Genomic DNA, 23,696 nt, shown 5'->3' on the forward strand with positions numbered 1-23,696 from the left:
TACACCACCCATGGTAATATGGTGCATTTTAATATCTAAAATAACGACTACTACCAAAAAAATAACTCCCTACTGGTAGCAAATGACCAATAAAAAGCTCCTCCACACCTGTCACTGACATACAGTACATGTGCACTGTAGGTTGGTGGACTTTAGCTGCATAAAAATGCACACAAGACACTTTGAAATCATGATTCAGAGACATTTGACCACAACAAAACCAAAGTGCATGTAAAATTACATCTCCAATCCACATGCAGCAACCATTTAAACTAGGGATGGCTCAATATATTGTCAGACTATCGTTGTCGGCCAATATAAACTTTCAAAAGCAATATCAATATTGGTCCAATTATTATTTTTTACTGTCGTTATTTGGCCAATTGTGTGAGAGAAGAAAATGAATATGATTTATTGTTTAAAAACACTTGTCAAGCCTGCATTTATATTCCAATTCTCACAAAAAAGCACATCAGTATGTGAATCTGTATCAGCTGTTACACACTGGTGCATCCCTAATTTAAAATGAAATAAGGAGCAAACAAGTGGAAGGCAGCCTGGACAGCCATAGTGTTAAAAATAGCAACCAATCAAAAATGGATGGCGAGTGTACATATGATCCACATAGAAGCATTGTCTCCCAAGCATTTGCTATCTCTCTACAGGATATAGTAAAAAAAAAAACAAAAAAAAAAACCTCCAAGTGACGTGTGTGTAAATCCGCGGGGAGGTGCAATCTGATGTCAGTGTTGGCAGCAGGGTTGCAATACCAGGTGTAAATGTAACTCGGCGAGGTACAAAGGCAGCATCTGAGTCCAGCCTGCACATCACTGTCAGTGGAGGAGCTCGAGCTAAAGTTTATTTTTCTGGCAGAACAGACCAGAGTGTTGGCTCTCTCTCTGGATTCTAACTTCTGGGGGGAAGATGTCTGCGCTCGCAAATATTGACTGAACGACCCAAAGATGTGGAGGAATAAATAAGCGAATTCTGTTTAGAGAGTGGATTTTCCCTTTAAAAATGCGCAGCCGTGCAAGTGAGACGAGGTGGGATCGGTGCTCGACATACTCTCAGAGGTCTGCATGATCAGCGTCTTGCTGTACTGGCCCACTCCGCTGGCGTTGAAGGCCTTCACTCTGGACTTGTAGGTGCTGTTGAAGTGGAGTCCATCCACCGTGCAGATGGTCTCCGTCCCCACGTACACTTCCTGTAAAGACACACAGGAGCGTCCTGTCAGCCACATAAGCTGTGCAGGCAGATTTCTCTCATATCATGACACCGAACAGATTTACGGCATTGCTTCTTTAACAAGGCAAAGAGAGAAAGAGAGAGAGAGAGAGAGAGCGTCCCGTTTGGATTTGGTGGTGAGTGAAATAAGTGTGAGTTCGTACAACTGAGCGTGGGAGAGGCAGCCCACGCTGCGGAGTATAAATAGACACGGGGTCCACTCTCTCAGCTCGGTGTGGTGCTGCGTTGGCGTTCCACAATGAGTCAGATAGTAGCAGAAGAAAAAGAAAACTTCCTGTGCAATTTGGAACGTTATTCCATCCCGAAAAATACAGCCTAAGACATAGATATGACATGAAGTGTGCAGGTTTTTTGGTGAAATTACTGCTTCATTTTCAACACACAGTAAACCTCAGTGAAATGGAGCAGATGGATGATAAAAAAGTTTCAACTCCCAAAATGTGCTTGAAAGTTATGAAATGCGGCGTGCCTTTTCCGGTCATACCCCTGCGGTGGTATTGTGTGTCAGTCAAATCACTCACGCCCCTCTGGACTGGTTTATTTCTGCCTCAGTCTGAATGTGACCAAATTGCAGGCTACCGGTTAAAATGCTGCGCCGTGGCAAAATGACTCCGAGCTGCACAGCAATTTGGCACAGAATGCCTGCCAATTAGCAGCTAACAGATACAGTCGGTGAATCTGCAGCAGATTGTTCGTGAATGATCCCCTCGGATGCAAAAGTTGTAATTAAGACGGAGAGATGTCGCGCATACAGACAATTACAGCCACGGAGTGAAGCGAAGGGGTGTGGAGGGCGACAAATTACGGTCGGCTCAGCTTTGGCTGCGAGGCGTCGGTGAAGGGAAACAAGCGCAACAAGGTCGCGGCCCGCTTCTCCACAACTTCAAAACACAGCCCAGAAGCTGCTGTTAGACCTTTCACATCACATTTGACAACATGCACAGGACACGGGGTGAGCGTCAGTGAGTTTGTAGGCGCGTTAAAGGCATAGTTCACCCCAAAATGTAGTTTCATATCATTCTTCTCCACAACTTTCCTGTAGACCAGCTCCAAAAAAAAAAAAAAAGCACAAAATGTCCAAACATCTCAGAACACGTGCTCATATTCTCTTACCTATTCTAGTGACTGCTGAAAACTCCTGCATTATGTGTGTGTGTGTGTGTGTGTGTGTGTGTGTGTGTGTAAGCAGAGAATTGTCAGAACAGTCAAAACACTGTCAAACATTTGGATTGTGCTGTATCAGCTGTTTAGAGAATTTAGTTGGACATTTTCTGCTTTTTTTTTTTTTTTTTTTTTTTTTTTTAATAAACACAGCCAGTTTCCATTTCAGTAAATATAATAAACAATATGGAAATTCTTATATTATCCTATAAGGAAATCTTGTCTTATCTGTGCAACAGGTGTAACCAGACCCCACATGATGTCAGACTTACACGGCGTCCACGCAAAATTAATCTTTGCAATAATGGGAGTGATAAGTAATTATGCACTGCTGGAATAAAGTATCCAGGCCCTGATTAACCTGCTGTACATGTGAGACTCATCGTGATCGGTGGTGATATTTCCACATGACTTTCTGACTCGGTTCTGAAAATGACTGCAGTCATGAGGTGAACCGGAGCAGGGCTTTAAATTCTTAGACAGGAGAGTCAGTCTGGAGGAACCTGCTCTTTAAAAGCCCGACACGGATATCCCTGCTATTGTGGTGGGAGCATTGTTCGGGACGTATAAGTTGCTCTCTCCACAAAGCGGCGGCCCCACTGTGCGGAGAACCAGGGAGGGTCGTAGGAGGATGGATTACACAGCTAACCTGTGTGAGGGAGCGCACGCAAGCTTTGATCCCGGATCACGCTTCCTGCGGGATCATCCCGGCTGACAGCTGCATTACCAGCCTTTCCTCCTGACACCGTGTCATTCAATGCCCCGCCATGGCGCATGACCCGCTCTCGTATCACCCGGAGCTCCGCGGTGCGACCCTCACACATCTCACCCGAGGGAGCTGAGCGACAATGCTTTGCTTTCACATTCCCCCCCTTTAGCCGCGCTGGTGTCCTCGCTGGCAGCAAATGAAGGCGTCTTTGTTGAGGCAGTGGCCTATCACAGAGAGGGCTAGTGTTGTGTAAAGGTAAATTATTACCTTGACTGTCTGTCACATTTACACTTGTAATCTAAATGCAAATCTAAGCGGGGTTCCAGTTCCAGGGTTTTTTTTACAAGGAAAAACAAAGTTGGACAGATAAATCGCGAGCAGGAACAGTGCACCTACAGTCCGACCGCGAGAGGAGCGCCTTACCCTGAACTGGCCCCCGTTTCCATCGTCCAGCTCGAGGATGTATCCGTCCACGGCGATGGTGGAGAGCGGCGGCTGTTTCCATGACAACGTGGCGCTGTTGTTCTGGGTGCAGCATTCCTCCAGCTGGAGCATGGGAGCAGCTGGGACTGAGGAGGGGGAAAGCAGGCCAAATTACAGCCCACTGAGATATGCAAGGCACACATGCACATCACACGCGCACACACGCACACACACACCGACACGCCTACACACCCACTGACTCCGCGGTGCAGAAGACCTTTTCAATAAGTGGGATTCATAATTTATGAATTCCGCTTAGAAATGTATACATTTATGACACATTAATCAACGTCCTGTGGCTCGTGAATATTCAGACTGCTGTAGGCGCTCAATATCCAAACACCACCTGCCAACACTTTTGTAGAATATTTTGGCAAAGTGTTCTAATGAAACCACATACAAAGCAAGAACAATATTCTACAAACCAAACAAACACGTTTCTGTGTGTTTATCCAATTAACAATGGAAGGTTCCTGCTATTCAAGATGACTTCTGAATTATTTTTATTGTTACCAGCCAGTAAAATAAATATTACCTAAAGAAAAAAAAAAAGAATATGTGCACGTTTTTTTTAACTGCATGACTGCACACTTAGGCATTTACTTTAATGAGAAAGAGCCATTATAATCTAATAACAAATTTAAAAGGATAGCGTATAAATGTCACAGCAAACTGGGATATTTTAGTAAGATAAAAATATCATTAAGATCATTAAGTTCACTGAAAAATAAGCAGTATCATAAAAGCACAATTAGTCCCTCTAGGACTGTTGAAGTTATTTTTCATTCGGGTTTTTGTGGTGCTGTCTCGATCACCAGAGGAGTGATTCTGGTTAACAGCTCCATCAGAGGCTGGTAGGAAGTCACTGTCAGCTGCTGCGCCGTGTTTGTCATCACCCCTCTGTTCATTCATAACAGCCTGTGGCGTCTGTACCCATTAAGTCCCCTCCTGTACCTTTCATCTGGACAAAGTCCAGCTGGTGGATGGTCTGCAGGAGCGGCCCGCTGTCCAGCGTCAGGTCGAAGTCGCTGGTCATCCTGGGCGTGAGCGTTCCCTTCCCCCACTGGCTCTCCGTCATGTGGACCCTCCGGATCAGAGCGTCCGAGATCTGGGAGAGCAGCAGGACGTTCAGCCAAATCTCAGTGCAGGGCTGATAATCCTCACTAAGCATTCATCAGTCATAAATCTTCCTAACAAAGCAACTAGGAAGCTGTTATTGACACAGTGTATTATGTATATTTGAAGTACACATCTTGTGATTTTTTTTTTTTCAACAAACAAGAGCGGTTTCAGGAGAAGTTAGATGGTGGAACTGTAACCACTGAACATATTTATCCTTCCATCTGTCACAGTGATCGGTGCACCGCTGAACGTAAACAAAGATCCAGCACAAATGAACTTCTCCTAAAACTCTCTTTTTTGTATTTCAAATATCCACGATAGACCGTGTAAATAAGACAGCTTTGGGTTGCTGTAAGGTTTATTTTTTTCACTTTCGCAGAGACAGGAACCGAACCACTGGACATCCAGAGGTGAAAATGGCATCCAACATCTTGTCTCAGTCTCGGTAAGTCGGAAAAACGGTATTTTGCCCCACAAAAAGTGTTCCTTTAATGGTCTCTTTCAGTAAACATGTATGTGTTTGTGTGCCTCCATTATTTGCTAGAGGCAGTGTGTTTCCCTTTATCTCCTCAAGTCCTGCTCACGGTTTCAATCTGATCAAGAATTTGGAAAGCAGTGACACAAGAAGTAACCTTAAGTCGATGCTAGCCGGCTTTGTAGATGTCGACTGTGATGATAAAGTCAGGATGACAAAAGACATTAAGTGTAACAAGAGGATATTGCTGGGCTGGAGCTATGGAAATAGCTTTGTTTTACCAGTCACAAAGGAACTTTTCTCAAAGCAACGAATCCACTGGAAATTCACTTTACCCCATCAGTTGAGTTTTGGTTAAATTTATTTTCCTCACAGCAGTAAAGTTGACTCGATCTAAGATGTATTTTGAGTCTGAGTCATACTCGCTGGCAGTAATTCTTTGACTTTATAACGCTGGTTTTTGAGGAGACAAATCTTTTGAAGTTTTATTCCTGGGCGAAGGGGGGAAAAAAAAGCAGTGGAATAGTGGAAATGATGTGTTGAGATAGAAATTCAGGAAACTTGCACTTCCATCAGAGACTCAACAATCATGAAATATAAAGCTCCAAAATAAACAGATAACACTGCTACAATGGATGCTACAATGGGGTTCTAGCCATTTTTTCGGTGAACATTTTACACCCCCGTTCATGATCACTGTATTGAACCGAATTTGGGAGTCTGACCTGCAGGAAACCACTGGGGTCGTTCTCCTTGATGACCTCCAGACAGTACTCCATCAGCCCCGTGGTCTGACGCAGCTTCACCGTGCAGTGGGAGATCTGATCCCGCACCACCTGGGACGGAGAGGAGAGGGAGGAGGGAACAGGGTTATTCAACACCTTGGCAAAGAAAACAACCATATAAAACCGTAAACTCTTAGATGAAGAAAACCATCAGGTAATCACCACCGTTTTTCCAGCTCTGTAATTATTCTGGACTTAAACAGAGAAATGCACAAAGACGGTCTAATAACAACTGGGGTGAGTGCATTAATATGCAAGTGCTGTCCAGTGCTACTGACACAAAGCATAAAGAAAACATGGATGGGTAGAAAAGGAAGGAGGAGGGAAAAAGAGGAAGGTAGAGGGTAAATTAAAAAGGAAGAGGGTTGAAAGGGAGAACACAAAGAAAGGAAAGGAGACATGTAAAGAGAAACGATGTAATAAAAAAAAGGGGGAGGAGACAACAATAATGAGAGTAGCAACAGGGGCTGTAAAATTGATAAATGGGCTAATTGGACCCTTGAGATTTGGACAGATTGGGGGAGGAGGGAAGAAGACGAGTGTTAGTGCAGGACGGTCACCAATTGTGTTAGTGACGCCGGGCTGAGGGAAAGTGACATTGTGTTCTCACACGGGCCACGCGAAAAATTCGTCAGCATCACTGGGCTGCATGTGTCATCGGCTGCTTGCTTCGAAAGATCAGATGAGTGGATCGGCGAGGTGGAGTGATGATCTTTAGTGCCAGATTGTGCTGAAATTTCTCCCAATGAACTCCATTTCTTTGGGAGAAATATGATATGATACTACGGAGCCAAAGTGACAAACGAGATTTACACTATTGACCTGAAACGACTCACATTATATCCCCTGCCCATGATTTATCTGTACTGCTGCAAGACCTGAAGAGATGAGGTTTGGTAGGAAACATACACACATGCACATTTCATATATAAGCTCCATCTAAAGTCGATATTTCGGTAAAGAAGAGGCTCGAATTGGGAGATTCCCCGTCCAATGACGATGCTATAGGCCCACTGATGTCCATACAGCCTCTGCTCAACAGTCTGAAATCAGCGGAGGTGGTGGGCCGAGGGTTGCTAGGTAACAGTAACTTCACTGCTTTTCTATCCAAAGGGTGCCAAGGCTGAGCGGCGGAGGAAAATCCTTCCTGCGGCCGTGCACAGACCGGCGGTACACACTGAGATGATTTAATGATGACTGCAGTCGGAGCGGCATCAAGTATGCAAGTATTGTAGCACTGCTGACACCCGGCAGAAAGTGAAGACTTCCATATAGACGAAGATTAACGCCCTCCAATCATCGCTCGGCTCAGAGATATAATCAGTGTGGACGTGAGGGAAGTATCCAGATATGATTTACTGGCCGCTGCAATCATGACGGCATCTGGTATGCAAGTAATGTACAGCTGATGTGTGGCGTTACAACCGACACACACTGGATTTTTTACTCCGAGCTAAAAGCTACTTGGAACGTGAGACAAACACATGAGGATTTCACAGAGGAGTGGCGACAAATAAACCTCCAGTGAAACATATCAGACCTCTACAGAGACACAACCAACTCTATTTCAATCATCAAGCTTTTGCATAAAGGAAATCATGCTTTAATGATCAGACAGTTAGCCAATCAATCAACTGACAGAAGATTAATCAACCATAATTTGGATAACTGATTAATCGTTTGATCCATTTATCAAATAAAAATACCAAACACTTGCGAGTTACAGATTCACAAATGCAAAGGCTTGCTTGCTTTTCTGTTTCATGTCATAAAACATATATTTTTTTTTATATATTTTTCTTGCTATCGGTCAGAAGTAAGCAATGTTAAGACATCGCCTCGGTGATGGACATTAATCATTAGTTGTTGACAGTTAAGAGGCAAAATGTTTAATCATTTAATGAAAGAAATAATTGACAGATGAAATGATGAGAATGATAATAATCCTCAGTTGCAGCCCTGAAAGGAGGAACAGAAGCTGAATTCAGACTTCAAATGTCCAAGAGCTGCACCCCTCCAAACATCAGTTTTTTGCAGCTCCGTTATGAAGACCAGAGTCAAATGTCTGTTTTTTTTTGTTTTTTTTTTTCAAAGAAGAGCGCCTCTGACTTCGGTTTAGTCTGGCCGTATGCTGCTTGGTTTTATTCAGCCACACCGAGCGTGATGGGAGAAGCATATTCGAGACTCTGCAGTGTTTACTCCTTTAGTTTGGGCTTATTTGGGAAGGTGCCATCTGTGCCATTTGACCTTGGCTGCTACCAAACAAAGTGCGCCAAGATGCTTGAAAATGCAGTTTCAGTGAACTGGGGTGCAGCGTCAGGAAAACCTGGACCAACTAAGGGGCAACAACAACAACAAATTCAAGGTTGCATTTGTTTTGACAGCTCTTCCCCTCCATTATCTGTAATAGGCAACCAAAACTCGGCTACCTGCAAGTCCATATAACTTGTTTTTTTTTTTTTTACAAACTCTGGTTTGCTTATAATTGCACAGCATGACACTAAACGAACCAAACACAAAAAATACAAAGTAAACATTTCCACTGAAGGCGTGATTGCACTCTAATTCATTAATAACTGTGGTCAGAATAAGCAAGTGAGTACCTAAAGCCGGCACAGGGGCAGCTAATTGTACTCTAATTATTCCTTTTACGGCTGCAATCAGTCCAGTATGTAGCCTGAATATGGTGTTTAACACCTCTGCTCATACAGTGAGGGGAGACCTGTGGACTTGCATCACCCCAGGACGGATCATTTGGTCTATATTTCTCTGGCTGAGGGCCAAACCCGACCTGCTGTGTCAAGCCTGGACCGTGCACACCCCTGCAGTGGCCTGGCAGCGCTCCAGGAGGAGTTTCTCGCCGCCGTCGCCGCCGGTTTAACAAGCAAACTCGCCGTCCCGCCTCACCAAAACTCTCTTTATTCACTAATACATATGAAACATGTGGAGGAACCGGACTCGGGAAAAAGAAAAGGTGGCGAAGCTTGCATAGTTCCTCGCCATCCCTCATTCCCTCCCTCAGTCGCTATTCTTTTTGATCCGTCTTCTTGATCTTTTGCAGTCGTCCTCGTTTGCTCTTTTCTCTCTCCCGTCTCCTCCCGGTGTCCCCACGCGACCCAAACAGCGTCGAGACAGACAGAGTGGTCTGCTTACCCAGCGCTCGCTCTCCGCATTTTCAGAAATCCACTTTAAGAATAAGATATAAGGCAGCTACCGGCGATATCCCTCTGCCAGATGATCACTTGATAAAAGATTCACAGAAAAAAAAAAAAAATCTCCATCTTAACAAGTCATTTGCTCTTACAGGCCTATTAATCAGTCTTATGATGTTGTTTTTCCTTTCCAAAGTTAATGACCTTGTTTTCAAAATTTCCAGAAAAGTATGGCTTTCTTGATCCAAGTGCCTCATTCTGCCTTGTTTCAACACATGTCCCCAGAAAAATTGCTGAAACAACATTGGGAACAAGTGAGATTGCCGCAGCCCACTGGCAGACTGTTTACTCGTTTCAAGAAAGAACAAAAAAAAAAAAAAAAAAAAAAAAAAAAAAACAGGCTTTAAGAAACTGAATATGACACTAACTACAACTTGTGTTCATTCTCCTGAATTCCTCACAAAGGAAAGCACTGAAGTTTAGCCTCGGATGTAGCAGAGAAAACTAAACAGGTTAAAGACACACACACACACACACACACACACACACACACACACTGGAGGACACTGGTGGAGGGCAGAGATGGCAGTGTTAAGTGGGCCACGCTCTCTGCAGCAGCCGAGATGAATGCAGCTCACGGAGGAAACAAAACTTCGTCCCCTCCGTCCCCTCTCTCTGACATTTGTGGTTGTCATGGTGATTAAGCACATCACCGAGCCAAGTCGCAGCACCTCTGCTGCACCGCTGACACCGTCCCAAACCGGGGGAGGGAGGGGGACAAAAACATCGAGCATCCCTTGGAGAGCTGTCGACGCCTCCCTCTGTAGTCACTCTGCTCAAGTTTTGGCACAGCAGGGGTTCATCCCAGGACGCGGATGAGAAATTTATTCTGTTGCCGCAGGACACAGACTCATTAAAACACGCTACTACTCTTGTAACATGGGGAGCTGCTAACTTTAGTCCAGAGATCCATTTTGGGTGAGCATCGGTGCTGTAACACGGTGGGTATCCGCTGGTGCGCCTCAGGCTCCACATTGCTCTTCAGTTATTAAGTCATGGTCCACACATAAGAGCCATATAACACGACTGTAGTGACCCACAATGCCTCGATGCACCGTTAGCCCTCTGGAAGCTCAGGTTCTTTCAAAAATGTTTCCAAAAGGCTACTTTGGCCGATGAAGATGCACATTTTTTTTTTTTTTTTTTTTTTTTTTTTTTTGTCGGAAAGCATCGACTCCCATCTAAACAAGTGCACACATTCAAAAACTGTGTGAGATTCCTCCTTTTATGTCCAATTTCATGGGCCAAAGTGGAGCGGCTTACATTCAAAACATTTCTCCCTTTTTCAAACAAGAGTCTTTGCTAAGAAACTGCACTTCAAAATAAAAGTGCTGTACCAGATGTGTGCATTTTTTTTTTTTGCCCACTTTTGGACCGACAAATCCAGAATCAATCTTTGAGAGCCACGACGTGTCGGCACATTTTTAAATCAGGGATTTATATGATTCAAAAGATTTTGTCTCTGAGGTTGTTGCTGTTATTTCGCTGAACATGAATCCTGTCCTCAAGCACCGACTTCAACCAATATTATCCGATATAATCTCCTCACAGGCACATATGTGGCCCTGCTGGACTCGGTGTTCTTTTGCACGAGTAATTGCTTTCCTCCCTCGATCTGTTTCTGTTGTTGTAATTATTAGGCCACTGCGGCACTGTTGGCCTCACAGGATGTCGTGGCCGCAGCTTCCTCACCTGTCTCCTTTCAGCAGCACAGGCTGGTATCCAGGAGACCGACAAAAGCTATAGACGAAAAGGGGTTTTACAAGAGGGAAGTGCACGAAGATGACTGATACTTGGTGTGTATAAATGCCGAGGTGGGTAGAAAATAAGGAGATGAGAGAGGTGGGATGTTGAGAATGAAAAGGTTAAAAGGGAGAGAAGAGGAAGAGGAAGGTGGAAGATGGCAACAAAAAAAAAATGCACTGCAAAAAATATACATCAAGTAATCTAGTCTCACCTCCACGCTTAAAATCTTGAAAAAAACTAAATCAATGTAATAATCTGCCAGTGGGATGAGGCAATCCAACTAGCTTCCAATCCAGTTTCACTTGTTTCAGGATTTTTTCTGGGAACAAGATTAAATATATCGAAACAAGGCAGAATAAGGCAGATCAGTCCACTAGGGTCAAGAAAATGACACTTGACTCAAGAAAATCCTGGAAATTGGAAGCAAGTGGGATTATTTTATCCCACTGACAGATTTTTTTCACTTCTTTTGGGAAAAAAAACAAGATTTTAAGACTGAATATGAAACTAAATGACTTGATTTTTTTTGCTGTGTGGTGAGGTAAGGGGAGCAAGGAGGGTTAAAAAATAAGGGAAGACAGAAAAAGGAGTTTGTAAACGAGAGGAGAGTAGAAGAGGGAGGGATGGAGAAGAGAGAGGCGGGAGGAGTCGGAGTGGGGAAACAGATGAAATAAAAAAGGACGAAAGGAAGACGAATGAGGGGGCTCGAGTGTCTCTCTGCTGTGTCCTGTAGGTTTTGCAGCGCGGTGACGCTCAGGCAAAGTGACACGCACCACTTCCACTGACATTCGGCTGTCAGCGCAGATCAAGAGGCTGCGCGTCCCCTAACAGCCCGTTCAACTTTTAACATTTCAGGACGCGGCCCGCATGACGTCCCGTCTCTTCACTTTAACGGTTTGCATGAACATTTAAGGAAAATTCCACCCTAAAACACATGAACACTTTTTTTTTAAACAAGGGGCTGGCGACTTACTTTATGTTTCTTTTGCTGTTTTGTTGTTTTATGGTATAATTCAATTTTTTCTGTTGAGAGCAGCTGCAGCTACTATGGATCTTAAATGGAGGCTGAACTGTGCTCTCCCTCTTTTACGCTGGATTTCTCCATGTGTGTTTGTTTAAAATCAATGAGTCTACAAAACAAGCCATTGCAAATTTATTTTTAGGGCTCGACACTGACACGTGACGACTAATGCTTGTGTTTTACGCTGTTGAAACGTTTTTTTCCCCCTAATAAAGATCATTGTAGCTGTGCTGAGAATATCTCCCAGTGACGTCAGTGGATTAACTTTGTGGCTAGTTAGAAGAATAATAGAAACGCTCATCCGAGGCTTTGAACGGTGTTTGAGGCTGCATTTTCATTCACGTTTGATTGGCATTTACTCTTATTCAGCGAGACGGACTTCCTTGACGTCAATATGACCAACAGTGAAAACATAAAGGGTCAAAACTGCAGCATCAGGACAATGGATGCCAAAAAAAATATTCAGTGAAAGCGTCTTTCCGTCCTTGCAATGCGTTTCACAAGGAATTAAGGGGAATTATAGGCCCTGGTGAATAATATCCCTCTGCTGGATTACTCATCTCACTGTCTTTCCCACCATGACACACTGATAAACAGTCTCTGCTGCAGATCCCACTGCAGCAATAAAAAAAAAAAAGAAAAAAAAAAAAACGCTGTCGTTCACAGTGAGGGAATTAATCATTCGATATTTGCTTGCAGTGCTACTTTTTATTTCCCAAGTTCATCTATCAGCTGCTGTAGAGTCTGACCCACTCCTGGTGTTTCAGTGAGGGAAAATTGGGCGGGGGGTTGGACTACAGGAAGAAGGGATCTCCCCGTAGAGAGAGAGAGAGGGGGGGGACAAGATGGAGCAAACAGGAAGGACAGCCACCCAGACAGCAGATTGCTACTGCGGGAGCAAAAATAGCCTCTGAGGTGCGGCTCTGCTCATTAAGGCGAAGCATCTCCGAGCCGAGGCAGACATCACAGCGGGCGGAGCGGGACGAGCTCTGACTCGGTGTCCAATTCACTTTGTATCGCTCTAATCAGCTCTCAGAAGAATCCCTCATCAGATCTCTGCTGGATCCCGCTGTTCCCGCGCATTTCATTTTCACTGCAGATGAAATACGGCGCGAAGGGCGCTGACAGAGGCGAGAACGTATAGGTTTGATCTTTCCGTAATGAATTTTTCTTCATCACGGGACGATAAATAATGTGAAACAAGAGGTGTGAATCTGTGGCTTGACGGAGAGATTCAATTCAAGTCACGATTCACGGGTGGGCGGTTCGGCTTGAGGATGATTAATTTCTTTCATAATTGGAATGATTCAAATCGATTTGAGTCGGCAAACCACTCAGCACTTTTGGACAAAGTTTAGTATTCATTCCAGGTGCACTACGCACAGCTGCCAAAGGTCGGTTTAGGTCGGTGAGGACGTTTAGACTCGGCTGATAAAAAAAAAACATGGACTCACTGATAAACTGCATGCTTATTCCACATTTTTGGCCAATTGAATCTACAGGGTCCTCACTGGCAGAAGCCCTCGGGAGTTTAGCAAAATGTGCCTTTAAAGAAACACATCCGGCATTAGTCTCCCAGACAGGAAGATATCACTACTTTGCTGTGTATGTGTGAGTGTGTTTATGCTGTATTTGTGTTGTTCTGCTTTATGTTGTGTGTTTGCTGTGTATTTGTGTTAAGGACCCCCTTGAAAACAACATGACCGATATTAATGGAGTTTATCCTCCTGATAATATATAGAAGAATCAGTCAGTTCACTGGACGTGACTTTATGGATGACTGGATGCTATTAGATTCTTCTTTTTTTAAGGATGATGAGTGATTAGATATCAAAACATTTCATACTGATTTAAACTGAAGTCAGAGTGATTTATTCTGTATGTTATGGCAAATCGATGCAGCTGAATTGGCAGAATTTATAAAGGATGTATTGATGAATTAGTCACCTGTCTGCCTGTCGTATGGCTCTTATGATGAGCGACTGAATGGGACTGAAGGAGGAAGTCAAAGGGAAACAAAAGAGCTTTCATAACCGCTCAGCGTGACAAGCTGCCGGCCACCTTCTGCCCCTGCCGTCTTTCAGAACCAATACACGGGGGCACTCCTTCTGATGCGGTGCGCGGAGGGAAAAAAAAAAAAATGAACCTGACTCATGTTATTAAGGGCTACTTCTCGCCTCCACAGCTTCAAACAACAAGCTCATCACGTCCCGGTCACCATGGCGACGAGGCTTCGGCGTCAGCGGCGAGGGCCGGGGGGGAGAGCGGCGGGGCTCGAGCAGCTCGCCGGGAGCGCCCAGGCCGGCTACAGCAGCCTCCCTTTTAAAACAGGCCGGCTCGCTTTTTGATTTCCGCAGCTCCATTTGTGGCTTCTTGAGCTTCACGCAACTGCATCAGCAAGATTAATCAGGGCATTTCATTAGTGTGTCTTTGTCGGAGGAGACTAAAATGCATAGCTGGCGTTTTAGTCTGCTTTTCATATGCAAATACTCGGTGCAAAACATGCTACCTATCCAAGAAATGCTGCATCTGGAAGACACACAAACGAGTTCACGATCATCAGCAGCGCACAGGGAGAGGAATTTGTCTCTTTCGATTAGCCGGGCAGGGCGACCTCTGCCACTGAGCCAGATGCTAATGAAGCAGAAAGCATCCCGGCGACGGCCCCCTCGTCAAAAGGGCTCCAATTACAGGGGAGGCACTCAAGGAGCAGGCAGCGTCTCCAGGCCACAATGACCACGGAAAGTGCTCTGGATTCCCCTCGAGGACTGTGGCTCCAGCAGCGGTGTGGTGACTCATTCACTGCATTCACTGAATTCAATAAATCCTGCCAATTCAACTACACTGATCTTTTTTTTTTGGCAGAATAAATACCTTTCAAAGGTGCGCCGAGGGTTTATTGATAGAGGGACCTTTTAGAGTCTAAAGAGTCCACAACTTTGCATGGAGCATCCTGGATTTCAGAAGAAAAAACAACAATCTTACTGCACATGCTTGTTTGATTGATATTCGACCAGAAGCACTGAATGAAATCACTGATTCAAATCGCGGTTTACAAACTAAAATCAAACTGAACTGTGCCCAAAAAAACAATAATCGCTCTTGCCAACTATCAAACTGAGTGATGGTAATGACTGAAAACCTGAATCTCTAATTCCAGTTCCCAACCCTAATGTCAAATGGGGAATTCAACTTGCAAAAAAAAAAAAAAAAAATTCAAAATACATCTAAAACAAACTTATTTTTCTTGCATCGTGTACTCTGTGGGACATTCCTACGATGGCAGCAGTGTCACCGAATAAGTGGAGGCCATGCAGATTCACACGAGTGAGCAAGAGAGGGACTGAAAACACACAGAGAGTATGAGATCCATCGAGGGGAGATGGTTCTTGTATCGGTGGCACATGGAGGCACCAGGCTGTTGGCTGTCGGGACGGACCAGATGCACTCAGCCGTGTTGAAACTCCCATGCCTCGGAGGTGTGAACCGGTCCCATGCCTCTCCGCCCCTCGCTAAACACCCAGCCATCGTTAACGGAACAGATTTTCTATGAAAGATTCCATACGAGGGGGGAGGAGGGGAGGAAAATATACGTGCCTGTGTATGAGCGTGTTCACACGTAACCATGCATAGGCCGTGTTTCTCGAGCCACCTACGTGTGTGAAACCTTAATTCTACAGACCACCCGGGCATGAAATTGGATGCTGTACAGCACAATGTATCTCTCCTTCCTCCTCTCCTGCTGTCGGCTCTATCTCTTGGTTGCGCCTCGCGTTCATTGTCTTGCAAACAGCTTGAAGTGAAAACGTGGCGCCGTGGCCCTCGGCAATCACTTTTCATATCTCATGAACCCCCCCCCCCCTAAACCTTTACTCTCACCTGCAAAAGAAACATCCCTCCGTCCTGGTTGTTAAATCCAATTTTGAGCCTTAAAATTGTGTTTTTCCGAAAACAAGTGGAAAAACAAAAATCCTCCACGTCGGGTCGAGGTAAGAGTTGAAACGAGGTAAGAGTGCTCTCACAGCTGGCATATTTTTTCACTTTTCATGTTCTCTTCACTTATTTTAAAGCAATAGCCCCTGTCATTTGGTAATAGGTAAGTTTCTGCTTTGCGACACCATCACCACTTGATATAATAACAATACAGCAGTGACTCAGGCTTATACCTTGTTCATAAATATTTATAGATTTGCTGTCCCAAACGCCCTGGTATCTGTTTGCAAGGAAATTCTGCAGTGAACATAAATCTTTATGCTTTACATTACCAGTGGAAGCAATGTCAGTCATCTACAGAAAACTAAATATAAAAAACAAACAAACGACAAAGTCACACAGTTTGATTGACAGGTGACCTCTGGGAGAAGCGGTGCAGAGACACCGCAGCAAAGATGGAAACAAAGCAGAATAAAAGCACAACAAGAATTTTGCGGATTACCACTTTAGGGAAAATAAGATTACGTAACGTGTTCAGATGGGTTGTTTTTCAGTGTGTGTGTGTGTGTGTGTGTGTGTGTGTGTGTGGCCGCGGGCTCGGTCTGCTCACCTTCAGCTTGTGCTCGTGCTCTTTGTTGACGCGAGCCAGCAGCTGGGCCTTGCGGCGGTTCAGCGCGTCGATGAGGGCGTCACACTGCGCCACCAAACAGGCCTCAAACTCCACTCCGTTCTCCTGCGGGGGAAAAAAAAACAACGCACGGAGAGGCTGCAAAATCACAACGCTGGCACGGACTCAAGTGACTAAAGTGAAAGCAAACAGGCGGACAGAAAAAAGAGAGGAAAACAGAGCGTCGAGTGAGAGTGAAGAAAGGATCGAGAGCCAAATGTTGCTGATCAACAGACTCCGTCCAAGACCAAACAGGAAAAACAGACAACAATGACTGAAGCAGCATCCTCGAATCAATGAAGAACGCTCATGTGCGAGTGAGAGTCACACCGAAACACAAAAAAAGGTGAGATTATCGACTGTGTGGCACGTCACACCTTTTATTAAAAGACCATACCTGTGATTTCCAATGTTGGGCCCCTTTACTACAATTTATGGGCGTGCTAAAGATTACATATAATCAAAATCCCTCCATTTTTGAAGTGGTCAAAACATCTGTCACCATTCACAAACCGTTAATTTACCGTGTAAAGCAAAGGTTTCAGATTATTTTCTGGCATTTTCAGGTGATCAAAACACAACAGTGCTGCTGCTTTTAGGAAAACTAACGTGGCTGACTTCATTAAGGTGATGGAGTACTGGTGTGGAGAAAATGTGAAGTGTCGGAAAGTTACATTTCATATCGTGGTGGAATAAATGGAAACCAGTGGCTGGATGAAAGGGCAGGAAAAATGATGCCGCAGTTCTAAACTACGACTGCTTGCTTTGGGAAAAGATGAATGTGCGCAGAATCACCGATATGGTCCTTTAAGAATCCGACTCTGTGCGACTGGCCGCCATGCAAGACCAGACGCACCGAGCCGAGGAAGACGGACAGCTGGCTAAATGAGGGAGGGAGAGCGGCAGCACCTGGACGGAGCGCCGTTTGGGTGGCTCGAATTCAATCTATCTTCAAATGAAACACGAGGTATTTCATGAAAAATGCATGTCATTACACTGCCTCCTCTCCGTTTGCTTGCCGTCAGACAAGCAGGCCGGGTAAAATCATCACGATGTACCGACACCACGGGGCTGCCGTTTGAGTAATGTACATCCAATTACGCCTCGTCCTGCTCATTTCACACATCCCTACTCCCCAGCCCCCTCCCGCCGCCCCCCCCACCCCCTTCTCTCCTCCACCTCACCTTTAGCGTTCCCCACCCTGACGTCTCTAAGGGTGGCCCTGGAGCGTCAGCCCGCTGTGTGAGGAAAAGACCAATCAGCGAGGGTGTCTAATCCCTACTTCCTCCCTGAATTAATCTATTAATAATCTATTAATCTGACCACAGAGTTGTTTCCACAAAGACCAGCACGTTGCAAGCATACAGGAACATCATCGGTGTTTCATAAAGTACCTGGCAAAGCTCACAGTTTGTCTAACTTTATGAAAATTTTGGCATGAAAATGAGCATTGGTACCATGCACGAAGATAGGTAACAGGCAACTTGATTTATTTAAAGATGCCCGATATATTTTGTGAATATTCCTGCTCTGGTGCACTCTAGGAAAACCTGGTCCCCATATCACATTCTCCCCTAGCAGGCCGAGAATACGGGAGTATATTCATACGCCGAAATAAACCATTAAAATAATCCTTTGCAATAATAAGGCTTTGCAAATGTCTTTCAAGGTAAGAAATGTACTCATCTGCAAAAACTCAAAATCTTACCAAGATTATTTATATTTGTATTTGTTTGCTTGTTTCACTGGCAAAATTTGTTTATTGTGTCAAGCTAATTTTCACTTGTTTCAAGTGAATTTTCACTTAAAACAAGAGAAAACTGTCTAAAAACAAGTTACTTCTGAGGAGATCATGTCTTATTTTAAGTGTAATGAGACATTTTGACTTGAAATAAGACAAATAGTCTTGGTAAGATTTTGAGTTTTTGCAGTGTAGGCCTCAAGGACACAACAATGTGTGTGAATGTAAACAAACTCTCCATTCAGTGTGTTTGGTACGAGGACGACTACACTGAGTGCCTTCATTCATTCCAGTGGTAACTGTGCTGTACATCTGTCTAATGTACCGTCCATACATTTCCGTAAAAAATGCATCGTGGGTAGGGCTGGACGATAAAATGCATTATTTCATCAATAATTATTTCAAGATACATCAAATAATTATTACTGTACATCACGTTTAAAGACTAATGTTTACTTCAGAGTGAAATCTAATCTACTTATGCTAATCTGTCTTAGTCACCAAAACAACACTGTGCAGGTTCTGCGTGATGTGTGTGTGTCCTCGCTCACGACCGGACATCCACCCACACTTGTCTTGTTATGTTATTGAACCTTTTTTTTTATTATTATTTATATAGAAGAAAAATATATTTTGATATTTATTGTTATTGTTTTGTGGTCATTTTAGAGATTATTATGTCGCATCAGAAAGTAAACCTTCTGTCTAATGTAATTGTGGGAAAATGCTGCAGAAACATCGTAAACAGCCTTGAAACAAGCCAGTACTGAACAAAGGAAATCAAAAAGCCTTAACTTTCAGTGCGGCTCTGAGCTTTACTTTCAACCGCCGTGTGCTCGCCAGTCAAGACAATGTCATTCTGCAGCTGTCATGGATGCTGCCGAGCGTGCACAATGAGCACTGTCTAAACCAGGGGTAGCTAAAGGTAAAGCACGGCACACCAGAGAATCCGACACGCCGGTTTGTCTCTGTCTGTCGCTGCAGCGGCATGTCGTGCTGCAGAGCTCAGGGCTGTAAAGAGGAATGTTTGCTAACAGGACGCCACGGCGGATCAGCACAATATTATTTGGATGTGGGGTTTACGGCTGGATGTAGTAGGGTGAAACTGTGTATGTGTGTGTGTGTGTGTCACAGTACCTGGATGTGCTGCACCATGTTCCTCAGCTGGACCAGGAACTCCTTGGCCTCTGTGGCTCGGTCTGACAGGCCGTTGAGAGCCTGGGACAGCTGGCCCTGCAGAGGGGGAGCAGAAGCACAGGGGACGTCACACACCCAGCCGCCGCGATGTGGTCGACGGTTCGCTTAGGCACACACACACACACACAGTACACAATACACACCTCTGGCTTAGTTTGGAACCAAGGTGCAAACTAAGGAACCGGCCAGCCTTTCAACCAGTTTATGCAGTGGAACCAGTGCATCACTGATAATGCTGTGCACAACAGAAATAAATAGGGCAGGGCATGACCACAGTGTTGTGCTGAGTATGTGGAAAACAAATGGTATGTAAAATGTTTTTTTTTGCAGGTGCACGCAGGTGCGAGGTGGTTAAAAAACATTTTGAACCACGGTTTTTGACCAGGCCACATTTTCTTGGTAGCTGTCTCCATCTTGTCTTGTAGAACAATACCCGCCAACATGGTTCACACTTGAGAACTACAATTTTCTGGCTCCAGCTGAGAACCAGCTTTTCGGTTTGGGAGCCACTCTGTTTTTGTTGGAAATGCAAAGAATGGCTCAAAATTTGGTGCAGGGACAGCCACGTTTTATTTTGGTAAATGCTGCCGTTAATGTGGAGACAACATGCAACATGAGCTGGACTGAACAGATGCTGTAGTTTTCAAGGTCAATGCACGAGTCTGTTCAATTGCCATTTACTAACTAAACATATTAGTAACATATCAGTGTTGCTGCAATGCATCGCTGCTGTCATGAGATGAATCTTGGACGTCCAATATTTTCACTTTTCACTTTTTTTTTTAAGTTTTGAGGAAGTCCTTCTGTCCTTAAGCTTATGAAATCATTTGGATAAACTCAAAAAACACACGGTGGTCAAGCTGTAAACACAAGAACGCTTTTCTTAGCTTCTGAAAACAACAAAATCCACACTGATTTTTATTCCTGAACAGTCATAACACTGTCGTTTCCGGGTAGCATTAAACTGAAATGATTTATGTAAACAACGGCACTTAACTGCTGCACAGTTTTATTGTTTTTGACTGTCTGTTCCCTCCAGGCGTGAGGAGCAGAGCGCGGCGCACATAACAGGAAATGCCTTTGCTGTAGATGTGTGCAATGACACACAAACGCTCCTGTTTGGATAGCAGGGAGCACAGAGGCCGCGTTCACACATGTGAAGCGGGGCTGTGTGAACGCGGAGGTGACGGAGTGAGAGGACGCGGCCTGACCCAAACCTCCTCACCCTCTGGGAACCGCGCTCGGTTGAGTGGACTGGACAACCGCCAAGTGAGGGAGCTTATTGTCTTGTGGGAGGACCGAGGCGGAAAAGAGCGCAATGGGCTTTACGTGGCCAGAAAAATAACCTTAGCTCCGGAGCCGAGCAATAAAACCGGCGACTAGCTGATAGAGGGAAAAATCTTGTGAAAACAAGCCATCACAAGCCGCTCCTCTGTGTCAACCCAGCCTCATGGCATCTGATGTGAGCCGCTCAAAAGGGAGTCCGCCTGTTGGGGTCGACGGAGACCTTTGACCTCCGGGTTTGGGAAACCATGACAGCTGCCGTTAACATAACTCTGCCGCACCATGGGACCGACTGAGCCGGCAACAGCTGAGCAAAGACTAAAATGTAAACTTTCCAGTATCGTGTGGGACTTCAGGAGACTTCCTCTTTGTTAACTTGGGACTCGTATTCCAAACCCCGAAGGCCTCAGTGTGGAGGAATAGTATGTATGTAATAGTATGTATGTGTTGGGCCCTGTGAAGCAAAGGCACCCAATGTAATTTTCTTTATTTACACTGACAGTGTCTTACCCAAAAATGGTATGTGCATCACTGAGGCCTAATGAACACGATGAATGCTTTTCCTACCTCAAAAGATATTTTTTAAAGTTGCACTGTTTACATTGACGTGTGTAATAAGTCGCCTCCTGGCAGCACATGGTCCATATAAAACTGGGACCTGGCTTTCCAACGGTGCACCATCAAGCCTCACAAACTACACTGGTTACCTTTAATTTCCTCATCTGTTTGTCAGTCTGATATCTAAAAAAAAAAAAAACACATGAACAGATTTTGATGAAATTTGGTGGAAAAATTGGTCTTGGATTGAAGAAGTAGTGATTCAGTTTTGGAGGTGATCCAGTATCTCTGTCATTAATGTTCATTGTTTTTTTTTTTTTTTTAGCTGCGCCTAGAAACCAGCAGTGATAGAAATGTGATTCCACATCCCGAGGGTCAAGAAATTTGAGAAATTTGGCTAAAAGACGTGACTTGCTCAGCATTGCTGGACGTTACTGGAGGGCATCACAGGAAAGGACATTTATGGATTAAAAGGAAGGAAGCATGACATTGAATTTGTGAGCTGGAATCAGGACTACAATGAATGATTACTGTCTTTGTTGATTAATGAATCAACAATCTTTAATCTTTTAGTCTATAAAGGGTCAAAAATAACAAATGCTAATAGAAAGTTGGCGGACATCAAAGTGATGTCTTCAGATTGCTTCCTTAGTCTGTCAGACAAGTATTAGTACTGTAATGGTGTGAATGGAGAAATGTTAGCATCTTAGTGAGCTTAGTGAGGCAGGATCAGAAAAATATTTGGGATTTTTACTTGGTAATCGACTCAAACCACGAGTCAAGTTAAATTATAACAGTTTAACGTCTATAATACTTTAAATAAATAATTTCTGCCAACTGAAAATTCATCTGTCTTGTGTGTTTCACTATTTTCAGCACTAGTTTCAGGTGAAATCAATTCCACGAAGCCCCTGTGCACCTTCACCCAGTGAACTATCAGGACGCGCAGAGAAAGCCTCATTTTCTAAGGCAGGATTCCCGGGCAGAGCCTCATTCCGAGTCTCTGAAATCAATCAGTCTCATTTCGGCCGGACCACTAAGCAGCCATTGTGGTTTAAAGATCCTGCCAATCACGCTCGCGCCATCCAAAACGCTCTCGCAGGCTCTGGTGGTTTCAGCAGATATCAGTCGGGTCAGTCACACCTGCCCCTTTCAGCCCTCCTGAATCGGAGTTCATTCCATCGCGGCCAGACTCTCATTTTCCTCTCTCACTCTTCCAATCTCTGTCTCGTCTGCGATGCAGTGATGGACATTCAGGGAGCGCGAGCCTCGCCGCGCCCTGTTAACAGTCAGCGCGCGTTCAGTGACAGAGCAGAATCCCTCTGCCAAACGGATGAAATGAAAAGCGCCTGATTGTCTGGAGGCGTTTTTCCGCAGTGTCTGTTTGAGAGCCCGCAGTGCACAGTCCTCGAAACCAGGTCAAAACGTGTGAGGAAAAGTCGAGGCTGTTTTATTTTCGCACCGCTTACGGGCACCGTCCAACTTGGTGAGGATGTCGGTGCCATGGCCGGCAGGACGCCATATGGAAAGACAGGCTCCGGCTACAAATGAGAGCAGGACGAGTGTGAGGTCAAGAAAACGGCTTGCAATACCGAGCGATTTCCATCACCTCTCAAACTGATTGATGAGGACTATTACCCATGCCATATCGTGCATGATATTTACATCTCATCACACTTGGATTTGCATTTCCATCTCTTTTAAGGGGACTTCAGTGTCATGGACAGACTTGTGATATAGTTCTGCTTGATACACATGGCGGATCCCCTGGGAGGAGGGAAAAAAGGGTCTTTTTTTCAGTTTTGGCATATCACTCCTCCACTTACAGTACATTAATGCAATGTGGCTTTATGCCGGCCCTAGGGATAAACTACATCGCGTTCAGGGAAAGTCAAAATAAAAGCATCGCGCAACATTAGGGCGGAGACGAGGATGTTGGAATGTTTGGAATGAGCTCCAATCTCGGTTTCGCAGAGGGGGGCCTAAGGATGTCCCCGCTATTTGGGAGCGCTAATCATCTCAGTAATTAAGCCGAGTGGGAACACGTGCAGGGCATGAATAATTCACCAGCGGCTCCGGGGCCATCCTGCGTGTTTCATTTTCTCGCCGCAGCCGAGCGAACAAGCCAATCTGTCACAGGAAAGCACGGATGTCAGGGAGGCGTCAGAGCCAATTTGGATTAGAGCCCCCAATAGGAAGTGGGAGGCACAAGGACAGGAGGAGGTAGGTGTAATGTCGCCGCTAAGCCCTTAAAGTCGCGGCAAAGTAAAAATACTTCTCGACGAGCTAATTAAAAAAAAAAAAAAAAAAAAAGAGAAGAAGAAGAAGCACTCTATCTACAGAATGCCAGTGTTTTA

General features: G+C 44.7%; 1 protein-coding gene across 2 annotated transcripts in view; it reads right to left on the minus strand.

Moving 5' to 3' along the window:
• The window catches only part of trim9 (tripartite motif containing 9), a 40,788-nt gene that overhangs the window by 7,261 nt on the left and 9,831 nt on the right, over nt 1–23,696 (minus strand). The window contains exons 2-8 of one of the 2 annotated variants that reach the window (XM_030081958.1): nt 19,438–19,533; nt 17,744–17,797; nt 16,503–16,625; nt 5,921–6,031; nt 4,553–4,706; nt 3,539–3,684; nt 1,066–1,204 (exon numbers count right to left, since the gene is read on the minus strand). In XM_030081958.1, the coding sequence (XP_029937818.1) occupies nt 1,066–1,204; nt 3,539–3,684; nt 4,553–4,706; nt 5,921–6,031; nt 16,503–16,625; nt 17,744–17,797; nt 19,438–19,533 (823 nt within the window). The remainder of the gene's footprint in view (nt 1–1,065; nt 1,205–3,538; nt 3,685–4,552; nt 4,707–5,920; nt 6,032–16,502; nt 16,626–17,743; nt 17,798–19,437; nt 19,534–23,696) is intronic. The other variant, XM_030081959.1, reaches the window with a different exon arrangement.

The sequence above is a fragment of the Myripristis murdjan genome, chromosome 22, assembly GCF_902150065.1.
Source record: "Myripristis murdjan chromosome 22, fMyrMur1.1, whole genome shotgun sequence".
Taxonomy (NCBI): Eukaryota; Metazoa; Chordata; class Actinopteri; order Holocentriformes; family Holocentridae; genus Myripristis; species Myripristis murdjan.